Source organism: Neovison vison, chromosome 3, assembly GCF_020171115.1.
Source record: "Neovison vison isolate M4711 chromosome 3, ASM_NN_V1, whole genome shotgun sequence".
In the NCBI taxonomy this organism is placed as follows: Eukaryota; Metazoa; Chordata; class Mammalia; order Carnivora; family Mustelidae; genus Neogale; species Neogale vison.
This window is the reverse complement of record NC_058093.1, coordinates 51,143,801-51,160,284: the sequence shown is the minus strand read 5'-3', so window position 1 is coordinate 51,160,284 and position 16,484 is coordinate 51,143,801. Positions and strand designations below refer to the sequence as shown.

Sequence of the window (16,484 nt, the reverse complement as noted above, 5' to 3'; positions counted from 1 at the left end):
CCAGGCCCAAAAGATTCTGCCCGTAGGAGTTTTGGGGGTTTTTTGGGGTTTGTTTTTTGTTTTTGTTTTTGAAAGAACCGTTTTATTCTGTTGTTCTAGAATAACACAAGTTTTAAAATTTTCTTAGGTGATGGAGAAACAACTCTGATTCTTCTTCTGTTTCTTTCCATCTCTAAGCAGCAAGGAGCTCTTCTGGTTTTCTTAGTAGAGCTGCTCTAACTAGATAATGAGCTTTAAAAAATATTTATTCTTTAAATGCTCTGGTTCTTATTTAAAATTAGTTTCTTTCCACAGAAAGATAAAATAAAACAATTTGCTACTGCCAGATGCTTCTCTCTTTTCTGGGGCCTTCTGTTTCCATTGGGCCAATCAAGGTAAGTTTTGCAAGGGATTGACCTGTTTACCCTTGCTGTAATGGTGCTATTGCACTACCAAACCAAGACACCAGCTAGTCATTTCTAGTAAAATGCAGATTATATTTATTAATTTTTTTAAAGTACTTTCATGTATCTCATTGACATAAGCTGGTCACAGTTTCCTTTATGGCCCTTTCTCTTTAGCTATATCAGTGACCATCTTCCTAGTAAGATTACTTGCTATTTGGTACACATCTGTTGAAATACTCTGAATTTTACCTTGTGGTTTTCTTCTTTTTTCCTAGACCAGTTTATGCCATGTATCTTTAAATGTACCTGACTATTTAGATGTTTAAAAGTCTCTCTCCCTGTTGGCTCCTATTAGGATAATGAATGAATGACTTAAGAGTCCAGCTTCTAGGGTCCCAAGAAAATCTTCATTGTTTTTCCTTAAAATTCAATTGTTTCTTTTTTTCCTTTTAATATTCAACTTTTATGGGGCCCAAATCTTGGTAAAACTAATTCTTATTTGAGCTTTGGTAACTGACTTGGAGGGCATGGATAATTTAAATATACTCAAGTAATCTAGAAATCTAATTTAAAGCCCAGTAAACAACTTGCTTAAAAATAAAAGTGGACGGTTAGTAAAATTGATCTTCTATCCACTTTGAGGTATTAATGGTCAGAAGTTAATGAAAAACAGCAGCATGCTTATATAGTTCGCTATAGTGACACAAAGTCGGTAGCGTTCTGTCATATAATTTTTAAAAATTAGTTTACAGATTTTTTAGACTTTGGTACTGAAGGTTATGGAACCTTCATGTATATTGCCTAGTTCACATTAATATCTCATTTTGGGACCAGCTGAAAATGAAAATTGGTGCCAGTCTTACTTGCTAAATGATTCTGGTCTTTGAAATGTTACTGAATGTGACATGAAATTTTAAAACTTGTTTGTAAAATAATATTCAGACTGGACAGAATAACAACATACAGAAGTCAGAATTTTTCAAATGCATCAAGTTAATTAGGTTTAAAGGGTATTATGGTTTTCTGAAGGAGTTTGGTGGTTTGTTTTTATTCAGAAGATGACCTACTGTGCCCTTTTTAGAATTCAGGCTGTTCTGTTACTACTAAAAAGTGGATTTCAGGTTTATCTGAGATATCTATTGTATAGATTAAATTTGCCTCTTCTGTTCATATGGGAAAGCTGTCCTACTTTTACAGGATTATAGAATCTTATATTTGAGAGGGACCTTGAAAGGTGTATAAACTTTAAATAATATGGAAATTAAATAATGGTTTATCACTGGTTAAAAAACCGTTATTAATAAAGTAACTTCCTTGCTTGGTGACAATACTCAAATATTTGCAGTAGAGATTTGCCTTAAGATGTGATTGTATGTGAGGCCATTTTTTACTTAGGAATGTTTTGCTTTTTTTTTTTTTTTTTTTTTTTTTTTAAGATTTTATTTATTCATTTGACAGGGATCACAAGTAGGTGGAGAGGCAGGTAGATAGAGAAGGAAGCAGGCTCCCTGCTGAGCAGAGAGCCTGATGAGGGGCTTGATCCCCAGACCCTGAGATAATGACCCAAGCTGAAGGCAGAGGCTTAACCCACTGAGCCACCCAGGCGCCCCGGAATGTTTTGCTTTTAAAAGGTTTTCACATCTTACTAATTCTTGTTGTTCTTTCTATGTGAAGCGCATGCAAGTCCTACCTTTTTCACAGGTGATTTTGCCTTCACTGAAAGCCTAAGAGTCCTCTTAGGTGGTTCTTTCTTTTTTTAATTTTTCTTTTAATGAGAAAAGTAGAATAAAAGATTTAAAGTTTTCTTCAGCTCTAACAACCTATGGTTCAGTTCAGATCATTTGGTAAGAACAGATGATATGTATGAGATTTTATGGATTGATATGGACATAAAATTCTTTAATGACTCCCTAATCATTCAGTACTTTTTTGCCTTTGTTTAATAAATTGATAAATGAATGCTTTTCACAAATGATTTTGATTTTCTCGTTCTTAAAATTAGTGAGGCAGGTTTTAACAGATCTTGACTGTATTCCTTCTGCCATCTGGACCCAAGTAGTTACACTCCCATGCCTAGGATACTCTTAACAAATTTTGAGCTGGTTTTCTTGCTTGAAGTCTGCCCCTCAAGTTCTTGATTTTATCATGTTGTCTCCTTGCCCAAGAACCTCCAGTGTTTTTTTTGTACCTAAGGTATAATGTCTAAATTCCACAATTTAAAGAATCTCCCAGAGTACAACTCAGTGCATAATTCTGAGCTTCATGTCTTTACACTCCCTAAGCTGAACGCAGGCTATATCTTTTTATGATATCTTGACTGATTATATTAGTTCTTGAGTGAGCTTGTGCTGTTCATGCTCTCCTACCCACAGCTCACTACCACCATGAACTTAACTTCACTTACGTAAGTTCTGCCATTTCAAGTTCTTCCTTCTCCTGAAGATCAGCATACTTTTTTGCCCAGCATACACCTCCCTTTCAAATTAAAAAAATCCTATGAAATGTACCTGTAACTCTGTTTCACTTATTTTGGGATTTAGTTTTGTTTTGTTTTATGGTTTATTTGCTGTGTCTTTCCAGCACATAATAGACTGTAAGCTCTTAGAGGGCAGGTCCTGTGTTTTGTACTTTATAAGAAGTCCACAGGTGCTGAGCACAGTCTTGGCACAGCATGGGTGCTCGGTAAAATACTTGTTGAATGAATGAAACAAAAACAGTCTTTCCTACAGTATAGGCCATGAAGATAGTAGATGTTACATGTGACTATTTTCATTGGTTACTTGTGACTTTACAATGCTACAACTTAGTTCTTATTTTTAGTGTTTGCCTCTCTATAGTTGTTTTTTTTTAATTTGGTAAAAATGGAAGATAAAATGTAATAATTTTTGGTGGATAAAGCAAAAATACCTGTTTCCATTTATTTTAAATTATAGCCAAATGTATTTCTATCTGTCTGACTTTAGTAATGGTCTTTTTAAATTTTACCACAAAAAGTTTTCCATACCTTCAGGGGTAAATGACGATTTGGCATATAGGCCTTCCAGAAATCCATACTATTGGTGTATCTTAGACTGACTGATTTGACCAATTGATTTGTTCCTGTTGCTTTTGAAGTACCATTATTTTGGGTATTTACAGAATCCTTGTTGTTGAATTGGACATGCGTAAGTAACAAAAAGGCTTTTTTCCCCCTTAGGTTATTTGTTCATAATTATTGAATCTCAGTAACTTTCTGTATGCATTTACATTATCCAGGCAAGTACTTATTAAAAAATAGATTGACCCAGATCTAATATGTTTGTAAGCTGTGTATATAGTTCGATTTTGATAGATTTGCTAATGATTTCTTTAGATAGCATTACAGTTCAATATGAACTCATCTATTAAGAAACTTTAGCTAGAGTAGCGTTTCGAGTATGGAGAGTATTTGGATAGATTTAAGAAGACAGTGTAAGTGTGGAAGAATAAGCTGTATTCCTCTCCTCCTTTGAGATTCACAGGGCACAGTATTTTCCAAGAATGCTGAGAAGTCTCACAAAAGCCTTTTAAAACTGTTTTTCTCATTGTTACTTGGTTTGTTTGTTTTTTAACCATTTTCCCTTTCCTCACTTCCCTAGGCTCCCTTACCTCCCTGTTATGTGTTTATTTTGCTTTGTCTAGCACATTGCATGGAATTAACGTTGCATGGAATTAGCATTTTGGGAGAAATGCTGTATTGAAGCTGTTTTTCCATTTAGTCTGGTCCTTAGGAGGTAAAAGAGAACACGAAAATAAGTATTAACAGATACAATGAAGCCCTCCATAGAGTACAACAGATGTATTCAGTAAGTAACAGGATTAAAAAGGAAAGAGAACAAATCTCAACAGGTTAACAGGTTGATTTTTAATTGGGTGTTTTAGAAATACTTATGATGTGACTTAAAATCATCATAAGATTGTGTATCAGTAGCTAATAAAGCTACCTAAGCTACCTGTGGTATCCCATAGCTCTGTACTAGGATGGTTTTTTCCTTTTTTTAGGATTTTTTTTTTATTTATTTGACAGACAGAGATCACAAATCGGCAGAGAAAGGGGAAAGCAGGCTCCCTGCTGAGCAAAGAGCCTGAGGTGGGGCTCGATCCCAGGACCCTGAGATCATGACCTGAGCCACCCAGGTGCCCCAGGATGTTTGTTTTTAACTAGAGAAATGATAAGGCTAAGTCATGAAGGTTTTTTAAGTAAGAAAGAGTAGATTACTCTTAGGTATAAAAGTTGTTAGTCTTTCATTCTTACTCCTTTCTCCATACCACTATTAGTCAATAGGCATTTAAGTCTGTTGGCTGTGGTGTTAAGATACATAATGTATATATATCCTGCACTGAAAAACTTAACAGGTATTCCCTCACATGCCTGGGCTGAACTTTATTTTCTCATCTTCTGATGGCTGATTTGGCAGTAATGATATTTGTAGACATTTGGAAGTTTTGTGGAGATGAATCTCTTAGATTTCTTCTCTTTCTCTAGTCAAGTAATCATACATTTCTTTTGCTTAATAATGAAAAGTTATTTGTAGTGAGTGGTAGTACTAAAGATAATTAGTTTTTTGCCTAATGGGCTTTAAAGAAAATCTGCTTCTAATTGCTTCTTTTTTACTTGGTACAGTGCACTCAAAGTGGAAATCTGAATCTTTTCCAAATCTGAGTGATGCTGGTAGCTATGTCTTTTGAAGGACTAAACATGTCAGCAAGTGAGACTATTCTGAGTTGAAATATAATTTGTTTTCCTTCAGCTTTGATTTTTTTTTTCTTAAAATTTACTTCTCTTAGACTTAAAAAAACAAAGTTCTCACTATAATACAAATATAATTTTACTCAGTGGAGCCTGATCTTTGTGTTAAGATTTTTAAATTACGTTTTGATTAATGAACGAGCATTAAGTTTCTGTTCAAAAACATGGGGTTCAGTATAGTTTCCTTGGCCATGTGATAAAAGAAAATGTTTACTTCTCTGAAAGGCTATTTTTCAGTAATTTTTAAGGTCATTACGTATTAGCGTATATTAAATATAATAGAAGATTTTTCTCTTTGTACACAAATAAGAACATCTACATAAAGTTGTCTACTTACAAGCATTTGAGTTTCTGCTATGTACATATACCTATCCTCTGCATTAGAGATATGTATGTAAATGAGAATGCTCCTTATTTCAAAGGTTCCCACAATTGAGAAGAAACTAAAAAGTAAACTTTCGTGTAAACAGTATATAATGATTTAGCTAGATCTAAAACTGAATTTAGTTGAAAGAACTTGGAGTAGGCGATAGTAATAGTCATGTTCCTCCATACTTTTATCCTAGATGGCTTGTGTTCAGAAGAAGGCTTAGGTGACTTTTTAGAGGAAGTTTTAAAGTCTAATACTGTATGACTTGAAACATCACAGTTTGTGGGTATCCTTGCTATGTTCAGAGTTTTTTAAAAATTAAAATCATAGTTTATTTTCATTCAGTTCTTTTTAAGTTTTTGTCATTTTATCCATATGCAGTTTTCTCTTTATATTTCCTTTGACTTCATTAAGAAGTTTGGAGTTTGGTAAGAGGCAGTGGGCTAAGTATCATTAATAATTTAAACTATTTACTTGCCCCCCCCTTTTTTTTTTAAATTTCAGGGAATAGATTTGTGATACCTAATCTGTTTTAAAAGGAATTATAATTCTATCACTGTCTTTGTGTATAAGTTTGAGAGACGGATATACCTTACAGAATATGATCCTCCTGACTCTTAAAAAAGGGGTGGCTAGAGGATGAATGTCTGATTCATAGGTGGGAATAGTAAGGCCCAGGGAATTAAGTGAATTATCCAGTGACATTGCAGAGCTAGCATTAAATGTGATGCTAAAAATGGGATTGCCTTATTACATGGGTTGATTCCTATTGAAGATGATGGTTTTACATTATTTATTAGATGCTCTTAAAGAACCTAAGTGCAGATCTAATAGATAGGGAATAAATGAGAGAAGGGACAATGAAGAGAAACTTTATTATCTGAGTTGAGGGAGAGTATTGGTAATAAAACAGCTGTCATTTATTGAGCACTGTTCTGTGCATTTTCTGTGCATTGCCCCATTTGATCCCTACAGCAATGTTAACAGGTGAGTGGTACTTTTCCCCATGTTACAGTTGAGAAAATTGAGGCCCAGATAGGTTAAGTAAGTTAGTCCAAGATCATGCAGCTGCTGATTGACTAAGCTAGGATAGGAATTTTGATAGTCTCTCTCTAGAGTATGCTTAATAGCTATACTGGACTGCTTCCCTATACAGCAGCATGAGATTACATCATTAAGCTAACCTCCTTAGAATCTGAAGGAAGAGCGTATACTTCAATTCTAAACCATCCAGGTTGAGAGTATTTAGCAAACGAAGTATTTTAGAATACTGGCAATTAACTTATTAAATGGTAAGGTTGTGTTTCATGTGGAACAATATGCAAATGTCTGCTATTTGTTTATGTAAATGTTATGCAGAAAATGATAAATATCTTGAACTTCTATATAATTGTAATGACAAGGAAGTAAGGTTAAATGATAGTCCCAAAATGTGATTACTTATTTTGGGTTATTAAAAATATGCTTTAAACAGGAGTATTGATGTCTATTTCTAACTGAATGAATATCTAGTTACATTCAGAGATGGAGTTTTTACAGTTGTTCAGTGATTAATTTTTTTTTTGCATTCATTTATAAGGTAAGTGAGTGGTGTGAAAGTGGTTTTTAGATACTAGACTTAATATCCTCTGTGTACTTACTTGTGGAATTTGACTTAAAGAGGAACCAAGTAAAAAGGCAAGAAGCAAACTTTTTTTCAGGTGATTTGAAACTTTAGGTTTGCAGAAAGAATGGTTTTTAAAAATCAGTGAAATTTCACAGTTTGTATTTAGCTAAAGATCCTTGGGTTGTGTGATTTCTTTCCAGCAGGAAAAACTTCAGAAAATAATTATGAAGAGAAGAACTTCTGAAGTGCCCATGTGTGACGATCTTCACTTTTGTTTTGATACCATGAAACTAATGCACTAGTTTTCCATTTTGTATGACGTAATGTGTTGTAGCATTGACTGCATTGCTTTTAATTACTTTATCTTTAGTTTTAAAAAGATCTAGTGAACAATGAAGCGGACTTGTTTTATTTAAAATTAGGAACTTTCCAAAACTGCGATCCTAACAATGCGCAGATTGCAGTGCTCCCTAGTTTCTGCTTGTTTTTTATTTTCTTCATATTGGTATTCCTTCTGAAGACATCTTAGTAATTGGTTTACATTTTATCATTAAAAGAACAGAAATAAACGTAGAAAATTTTATATAGTATACGTAGAGAAATGGTTGGCAATTTATGAATAAAGTGTACCAAATAGTGTATCTGAATTATTTTTTGGTTTTAAAAAATTCAAAGTGGCCATAAAATTGAAATATTTAATATTTTAGACAATTTAGCTTATGTCTCATGTATGTGTTTTACCCTTCCCATTTTCTCCTGTTTCCTAACTACTAAAAGTTTGTAATTGTAACACTTAATATTATGATTTGCCAAAGGAGTTTAAATGGAAAATTTGTGAAGCTCTACATGTCTGTGATTTTATAGTGTACTTCTCATTAAGCTTATATGAACCACCGCTTTGTAGCTTTAAGAATGATCTGCTTCTGGAATTTATAGTGTCATCATTGTAGCAGCTGTTTAAGAATTTCTTCCTTCCTTTCTTCCTTCCAACATCCCATTTTCATTGAACTTAAGATGCTGTGAATGTAAGACACTGTTACGTTATGTGCCCTTAGAGAGAAAAAAGAACTAACCTAACGAGAAGTCCAAAATACTCTGCAGATAAAGCTGGGAGACCAAGGGGCTATTCCCTTCATGTGAAGCAAGAAGTAAACCTTCCATGCAAAAAGGGACAACAAAATAACTTGAATGCCTCAACTTGATTATTGGGCCAAGGGAAGGGAAGGGAAAGTCACTTCTGAGGATTTGAACCACAGATCTTAGAAGCTTGCAACCTGGATCAGTTTGGTATAGAAACAAAATAATAATGGATACCTTAGAAAATTTTATTGGTTTCGTATTGATGGTGCAGTCAAGTAACTGGCCTAAATCAACTCGAAGTCCTCTGAAAGAATTCAGATGGGTTGAAACATGTATCCACATGTTATATGTATCCTAGTAACATTACCACAAAGTGTATTCTTCAGGCTTTGAGAAACAGGTTTTTGTGATGGTCAGGCCTTTGGAAGAGCTCTTAATTTGTCTGATTTTTGTAATAACTTCTCATAAGAATGTAACATTTTCTGTATTTATTTTTTTGTTCTTTGCTTTCTGTTGGGTCCATGGTCAAAAGACTGATACAAAGCAAAGGTCAAGCAAAGCTTTATTTCGTGCCGAGCATCGAGAATCAAACCGACCAGTCGGGGTCGCCTCTTACAGAGAGGGCGACCCCTCCCTGCCTTGCCGACTAACTTTTATAGAGCAAAGCCATGTGGTTGATTGAACCTGGCCACACACAGGTGGCCAGTTGAATTACAGTTCACCCCATAGTAGCTATTTGAACTAGCTAACTGGATGGAATCGCTCTGGCTTACAGTTTCATACTAGTATCATAGTTTTCGTTTTAAATTATATTAGTCTACTTATTTTAGATAATCAGTTGTACATCTTTCCAGTGTTTGTCCAGTTGAACAAGCCCAACTAGTTGATGCCCCTCAATTTACAGAGATATTGAGGGAGAATTTAGATTTTTATTTAACACTAAATCTCGTTCACATAAGTTCCGCAAATGTAAAAACCCTATTTTGAAATAGAGTTGTGGCTCAGAGTGCCAACCTCAGAATTTGGGGAATTGAAATTGCCAAGACCCAGACTCAGGTTTTACCTCTGGGGAAGACTATTTGCTACAGTGTTTCATTGCCCTGGTATTTGGACACTCCTCAGCCTTGACAAGTGTCCCTTTGGGGTCAGTTCTCAGACTGCATAAAGAAAAGGGCTGGCAGGACTCCCTCCGAGCTGGGGTTTGGTGAGTCTGTCCCAGAGCAATTCAGTCTCCTCTGCTTGTATTTGTTGCTACAAAATCAACATTGATTGTTCATCATCTTTCTATTTGAAATATGTAAAGAAAATCTAGTTGTAACAGGCTTAGGTGACCTTATTTAGTTAAAAGGTAACTATAATCCTGATAGCAATTAGAAAGTGAAGAAAGAGTTGGTTTTGGGGGGGGGGGGAGGAACGTGAAACACTAAATCTCATTCTGTAACCAGCCACGCTAAGCAAGTTTTCGAGATGTTTTAAAATTTGAAGTGGGGAAAAACAATTAAGAGAATTCTGTCAAACTCTGATCTTTAATGATTTTCAAATATTGTCACTCGCCTTTTCTAGTCAATTCTTATTAATTGTAGGGGGTTTTGTCCCTTGTTTTTTAAATGGGATTTGGTCACTGTCTTCGAAGTCAGAGTATTTCAATTCAAAATTACATTCCTTTATACTGCTACCATATTGAAATGTTCTGTTGTATGTTGGAGATTTTATCCCACTTTTCTTTATCTTTAGTTCTTATAAGAAAATACTTTTTTCCCAAGTTTTCAAAGTTCAGTTTTTCAATTTCATTTCAAATTCTAGTTTTTGGGCTTTATAGGCCATTTTAAATACCAGGCTGTTTCCCCACTGTTGCTTACCATGCTTCCCCCCATAATCAGTTGCTTAGTACCTTAAGAATTCACACCTACTTTGCTATTAGCCTAAAGTAAAATCAGTTGTGAGGATATATTTTTTCAGAATAGAGAGAAGAGGGAATGTGTCTAGTTCTCATTTGATTGCTATGTTTTTTTCCCTTAATGCATAAATTACTTCATTAATTCTTTTAGTCAGGGTGGTGGAGGCTTGTGCTTCTGTTTTCAAATTCTGTACCTTTTTTTTTTTTAAGATTATATTTATTTATTTGTCAGCACAAGCAGACAGAGTGGCAGGCAGAGGCAGACAGACAAGCAGGCTCCTGCTGAGCAAGGAGCCCGATGTGGGACTCCATCCCAGGGCGCTGGGATCATGACCTGAGCCGAAGGCAGCAGCTTAACCAACTGAGCCACCCAGGTGTCCCAGTACCTTTTTTTTAACTGCTGTTTCATCATGTATTCCAAGTAGTAATAACATGTTTTCTGTCAGGTTCTTGTTTCATGATGCTTAAACAATTTATTGAATATTTAAAGGAACAAAAAACCTTTGTTTTTTAACCCACTAATACAGTGCTGCTTCATTTACTTTAGCCTGGTTTTGCTTTGTGAGTCGACTTTCCCAAATAACAAAATTCAGCGTGCAAGTGTTCTCATCTACATTTAGTAGGCTTTATATGTTCTCTTGACCAATATGCTTGTTTGTTTCTGTTTCTCCAAGTTTCATTTAATTTGAAACTGTTGGATACCCAGTTACTTTGTCCCAGTACTTATGATTATTATATACAGTTTTTATTCCATCCATGTTTTTCTTAGATTTGCTCATACTAGAATCAAAATTATAATGTGGAATTATACAAATATGGATGAGTAGCGGGTCAAAATCCTTTGAATTAATTTTTATTGATACTTAGTGGTGAAGTTTCATTCATAGATTTGGATGGCAGTCATTGGTAGACTAGATTAACCTCCAGAACTAATACCTTCTTTCTTCAGATACTCATATGTTTGCTTTATTAAGTTTTTCAAGAGAAGACATAGAAGATCTATGTCTGAAGTTTGTTTTTACATATTTTTTGTAACCATCAAATTTTAAGCACCTTGATCTTGAATTTTTTAGAGCCAGATTGCTGTAAAATTTTTTAGTACAGATATTAACAGTCAAAGGTGAGAAATACAGAAAGTTTTGTCTTGCTCAAAAGAAGGGAGAAAAACACGAGTGATGAGTTAAAATAAAAGGAAATTAATATTCTCAAAAGCACTTGGAAATAACAAAAACAAAAAGTTTACTTGAACTTTTATGTTTGTTAGAAGTAATTTTAATTTACATATAAATTATGACAAATACTAGCTCATTGATAAAATACTTCATTCATTCAACAAGCACTTACTAAGCATACTATTCATACAGTGTTCACTGGGTTTAAATCTTGAGTTGTACATATTAGTTTTGATAACCAGATAGATTAATAAGGTTCTATTAAATGCTTTGGTTTTATATATTAACCTTTTCTTTACTTTTATTCTAGATGCCAGGAATGATGTCTTCAGTCATGCCTGGAATGATGATGTCTCATATGTCTCAGGCTTCCATGCAGCCTGCCTTACCGGTAATCTAGTAAAAATAATTATTTTCTGATGTTTTGACTACTTTTACATATGAAATAACATACTATATATGTATTTTGTAGGCAGTCAGGTTAGCTTTTTAAGTGTCTCTTGAGAACTGTAATGCAAGGTGAGAATTAGAATGGGCTTTTCGGTTCTTGAATGATAGGCATTCACATTTTTTCCTGTATTTATACAGACGTCCTTAATTGTTAAGTTAATTCTACATTAAATAAGAGTAGAGGGGCGCCTGGGTGGCTCAGTGGGTTAAAGCCTCTGCCTTGGGCTCAAGTCATGATCCTAGGGTCCTGGGATTAAGCCCCGCATCTGGCTCTCTGCTCAGCAGGGAGCCTGCTTCCCTTCCTCTCCCTCTGCCTGCCTCTCTGCCTACTTGTGATTTCTACCTGTCAAATAAATAAATAAAATCCTTTTTTTTTTTTTTTTTTTAAAGTAGAGTACTAAGAAGTATAATTTGTCATCCAGAAGCATTTTATTGGTCTGGTAGCATTCTGTTCTTAAAGAATAGACTTTTGCTTTGCTGACTGTTAATTAAAAATTGTTGCATTACGGTTTAGTAATAGATCCTAGATTTAGAAATCAGAAGATTTTATTCTGAGTTTACAATTTCATGAGACTTGAATGAGGGCACATGACTTACAAAATCCTTGATAGCCTTATCACCCTTACTGGATTGTGTAGCAAATCTGTAAATCATCATGATACCCATATTACCATAACTTACTTATTACCTGATAACCTAGTGGTTGTAATGAACAGACTCCACTGGTGTGGTAAGTTTGCAGTATCTTACCCAAAATCCTTAGGTCAAATATATATTTTAAAATATTTTATTATTGTAAAATAATACTTTGTAAATTCTATATATTATATAAAAATTTCTCTTGGAGTCTTGGACAATGCCTTATATAATTTTAAGCACAATATTTCTATAGCCAAACTGATAGGTATTCTCTTGGGTGGGATAAATAAAGAGCTTATGTCATTCAGAGCAGATTTTGCCACTAAAATGATGTTGGTGTGAAAGTTGAAAAAACTTGGTTCTTAGAGCTTTTTCTGTATCAGATTGTGGATAAGTGGTTGTCAATCTATATGTAACTGGTGATCATATGAATAAACCACGTAGATTAAAGTGTTTAAGTAGCTCCAGGTTAATGATGTTTTTAAAATTTGTAGCAAAGTCAAGGAACTAAAACCACTGAAACTTAGTGAGAATCTTTGAGTCAGTGGCTTGAGAATTACACATAAAGGGGACTCTGATTGTGGTTTATGAAAAGTTTATGCAAAATATAGCTTAAACGAAGTGAATACTACTAATTTAATTTTTTTCTTACAGCCAGGAGTAAATAATATGGATGTAGCAGCAGGTATGTACACCATTTATGGTGGTAAATATTAGACTTCATTTGGACAGTAGCTATCATAATAAGGAATAAAAGCAGTGTCACTTGGGTTTTATGATTAGCTCCTGACTTTTTTTTTCACTTTGTTGTTGTTTTAAGCAGTAGGAAATAGGGATAGTATTTATAATTGAATCCATAAGAAATTACCATAATTTTAGATCAGGAGTTCTGGGACCAGATTTGGTCTGTAGTTATACTTTATTTAGCCCATACAATGTTTTTAAATTTTATAATTAGTTGCTGTCATTTAAAGTCTTGGGCCATATTCAACAGTTAGATTTATCTTTTTACACCAAGTTTGAATTTATCTTGAAACACTGGATTATCGCGATGCTCATTGTTTACAGTGGTACTTACTAACACAGTAGGTAGTCAGAGAATATTTAAATGAAAAGTTCTGATTGAGTCCGGGTTTGTATTCAGCCAGACATTATGGAATGGGGTAGTAAGTAACTCCTTATTTTGGACATGGAGCATGTACTCTAATTAGCCTTCTGGACTACTTCATAGTCTTTTCTGTTACCTGCTTGGTCCTGTAGCCATTGGAGTTTGTTAGCCTGGTGATAATTTTTTTTTTAATCAGCCAGTTATTAATAACTGTTTGGCTGGTGTACCTTTTATATATATTAGCAGTGCCTCAATTATCTGTAAGTAAATAATGTTCCAGATGAATTGGTATTCCAGATGCTGAGCTTTTTTCCATGATTATGCCAAAATGTTTTTTGGTTTTTTGGTTTTTAGGGGGTGGAAGAGGACCAGAGGGTGAGGGAGCAAGGAGAATCTCAAGCAGGCTCCACACCTAGGATAGGGTCCTCCGAAGGAGGAAGAGTCTCATGACTCTGAGATCAAGAGTGAGTTACTTAACTGACTAAGCCACCCAGTCACCTCTAAAACGTTTTTTGTTTTAAACATGGTTAGAAACATTTAAAATGCACCATTTTCCTACAGGTTTATATGGGGCATAATGGATCTCCTTAAGATAGTTCACAAATTTCTTTAAGTTGAAATGCTGTTCTGAAATATCTAGTATAATATTTTGTCTATTATCTAGAGCTGATTACTATTACCCTAAATAATCCTGGAAAATTATCTTAAAATTTCTTTTTTTTTTTAAATTGAAGCATAATTGACATACAGTAGTATCTTGTTAACTTGTTAGTGTACAACGTTGTGATTTGATAATTTTGTACATTACAGAATGATCCCCACAGTAAGTCTAGTTACCTATCCATCACCTTCCAAAGTTATTACAATATTATTGACTGTATTTCTTATGCTGTACACTACATTGCCTTGACTTACTTTATATCTGGAAGTTTATCTCTTGCCCTCCCCTCTTTGGTAACAAACATTTTGTTTCCTGCATCCTGAGTCAGAAACAGACTCATAAAATTTCTTCTTAATTACTTTTAAAATGCTTTGGTTCTACCAGTGATGTCCATAGTAGCTTCTTTTGATTTTCTTCTGTGTGTTTTATTGTTTTACTCCTTTTTTACATATAGCTCTTATTTTCTTTTTCACACATTGTTTTAGATTACTAGTTTCTAAAGTTAAACTTACTCATTTGAACTTGATGACTAATAGGCAATTCCCCTTCTGTCTAGAGGGGTATTGATAATAGTCTAGGACCATACCATCTAATGGACTTTTGTGCAATGAAGGAAATGTTCTGTAATCTGTACTGTCCAATGCAATAAGTCATTAGGTGCATATGAGTACTGAGTAATTGAAATTGGCTTGTGCAAAGAGGAACTGAATTTTTAAATTTTATTTCATGTTAATTAAAAACTTTAAACAGGGAAGTGTGGTAGCTAATGGATATTGTATTTTACACCACAAGTGTGGAATTTATATACTTGAAGGTGCCATAGATCTAAAGTCTGTGGCATTTTTTTATTTCAGTAGTATAGTGGAGAAAGGAATTAGTCAAGATAGACACCTATGATAGCAAGAAGAGAAACAAATGTCAAAGATTATGACTTTTCCAACGAGATCTAAGTCAGTTTGCAGTTTAAAAGTTAAAAGTACCACTTAATTCTGAAAATGCCTTCCACCATATTATGTTTATTTTGTAAAAAGGAGAGCATGCACATAAATCATATGGGGCAGTCTTAGGATATTTAGTGTGACAGGATAAGGAGGAAAAAATAGTATGAATAAATATTTTTAAAATGTTCACTCAAGAAGACCATGGTTTATCACATTGTAAATACTGTTCCCCCCCCTTTTTTTTTTTTAGGTACAGCATCTGGTGCAGTAAGTACCTCTGGAACATAGTTATTTCATTATAACTCTTTAACCTACAACATTGATCCTTATTTCTGTTTTAAAGATTATCTGCTAACTTGAATCTTTTTCCTTTCTTTTCTATGCTAAAGGTTGAAAATTCTTTGAACGATTTATCTTAAAATTTAATTTTCATGGGACTTAATGAGAGAAAAAGAAATCAGATATACATCAGAATTTAGAAAGATTTGAATTTCTCCCCTCCCAGTACAATTAGAAGGGAAACAGCTTATAGGTATATTAATTAACCTGATAGTTTCTACATATGGTTTACATTAGAAGTTTTTAACCTGATAGTTAATTAACCTGATAGTTTTTACATATGGTTTACAATAGAAGGTACGCATATACAAAAATCTCTGTACCCTTGTTTATTACTGTAAACCCACTGTGTAAACTTTCTAATACACATTTTAAAATACTTATTTGTTTGTACCTTCCCTATTGGTGTCAGAAAAACAAATACGTTATTCAAAATTGCTGGTTTTTTTGTTCTTGGGTTTTTTGGTGTTGGTGGTTTTTTTGTTCAGTTTCATTTGGTTTGTGTTTTTTGACGGGGGGGTTTCTTTGTTGGCTTTTTGTTTTTGTTTTTGTTTTGATTGCTCCTAAGAAAAGGAGAGAATGATAGTGCAATGCTGCATTTCTTTTTTTCCATACTTGATTTTTTTAGGATAATAGTTATTTTTGCTAATGTTTCTGTACATGGTGTTTTGTTACAGATTTTTATTATGTTTGGGAAAATAATACATGTCTGAAAGCCTCACTTAAAGATGCCTATTTTTTGTTTATTGATAATAGCCATGCCCATTGACCTCAAGGTTTTCTTTCATTTTTTGTGTTTTAATTCCTTAAAGATCAGTGGGAAGAAGAGAGTTTGTTTTTTTGTTTTGTTTTGTTTTGTTTTTTAAAGATTTTATTTATTTATTTATTTGACACACAGAGATCACAAGTAGGGAGAGAGGCAGGCAGAGAGAGAGGAAGGGAAGCAAACTCCCCGTCGAGCAGAGAGCCCGAAGTAGGGCTTGATCCCAGGACCCTCAGATTATGACCTGAGCCAAAGGCAGAGGCTTTAACCCACTGAGCCACCCAGGTGCCCCAAGAAGAGGGTT

At 34.2% G+C, this 16,484-nt stretch overlaps 1 protein-coding gene across 8 annotated transcripts in view; it reads left to right on the top strand.

Moving 5' to 3' along the window:
* PRPF40A (pre-mRNA processing factor 40 homolog A) overlaps nt 1-16,484 on the top strand; it is a 56,746-nt gene that overhangs the window by 3,591 nt on the left and 36,671 nt on the right. For all 8 annotated transcript variants that reach the window (XM_044242081.1, XM_044242080.1, XM_044242078.1 and 5 more), the window contains exons 3-5: nt 11,590-11,670; nt 13,023-13,053; nt 15,329-15,345. In XM_044242081.1, the coding sequence (XP_044098016.1) occupies nt 11,590-11,670; nt 13,023-13,053; nt 15,329-15,345 (129 nt within the window). The remainder of the gene's footprint in view (nt 1-11,589; nt 11,671-13,022; nt 13,054-15,328; nt 15,346-16,484) is intronic.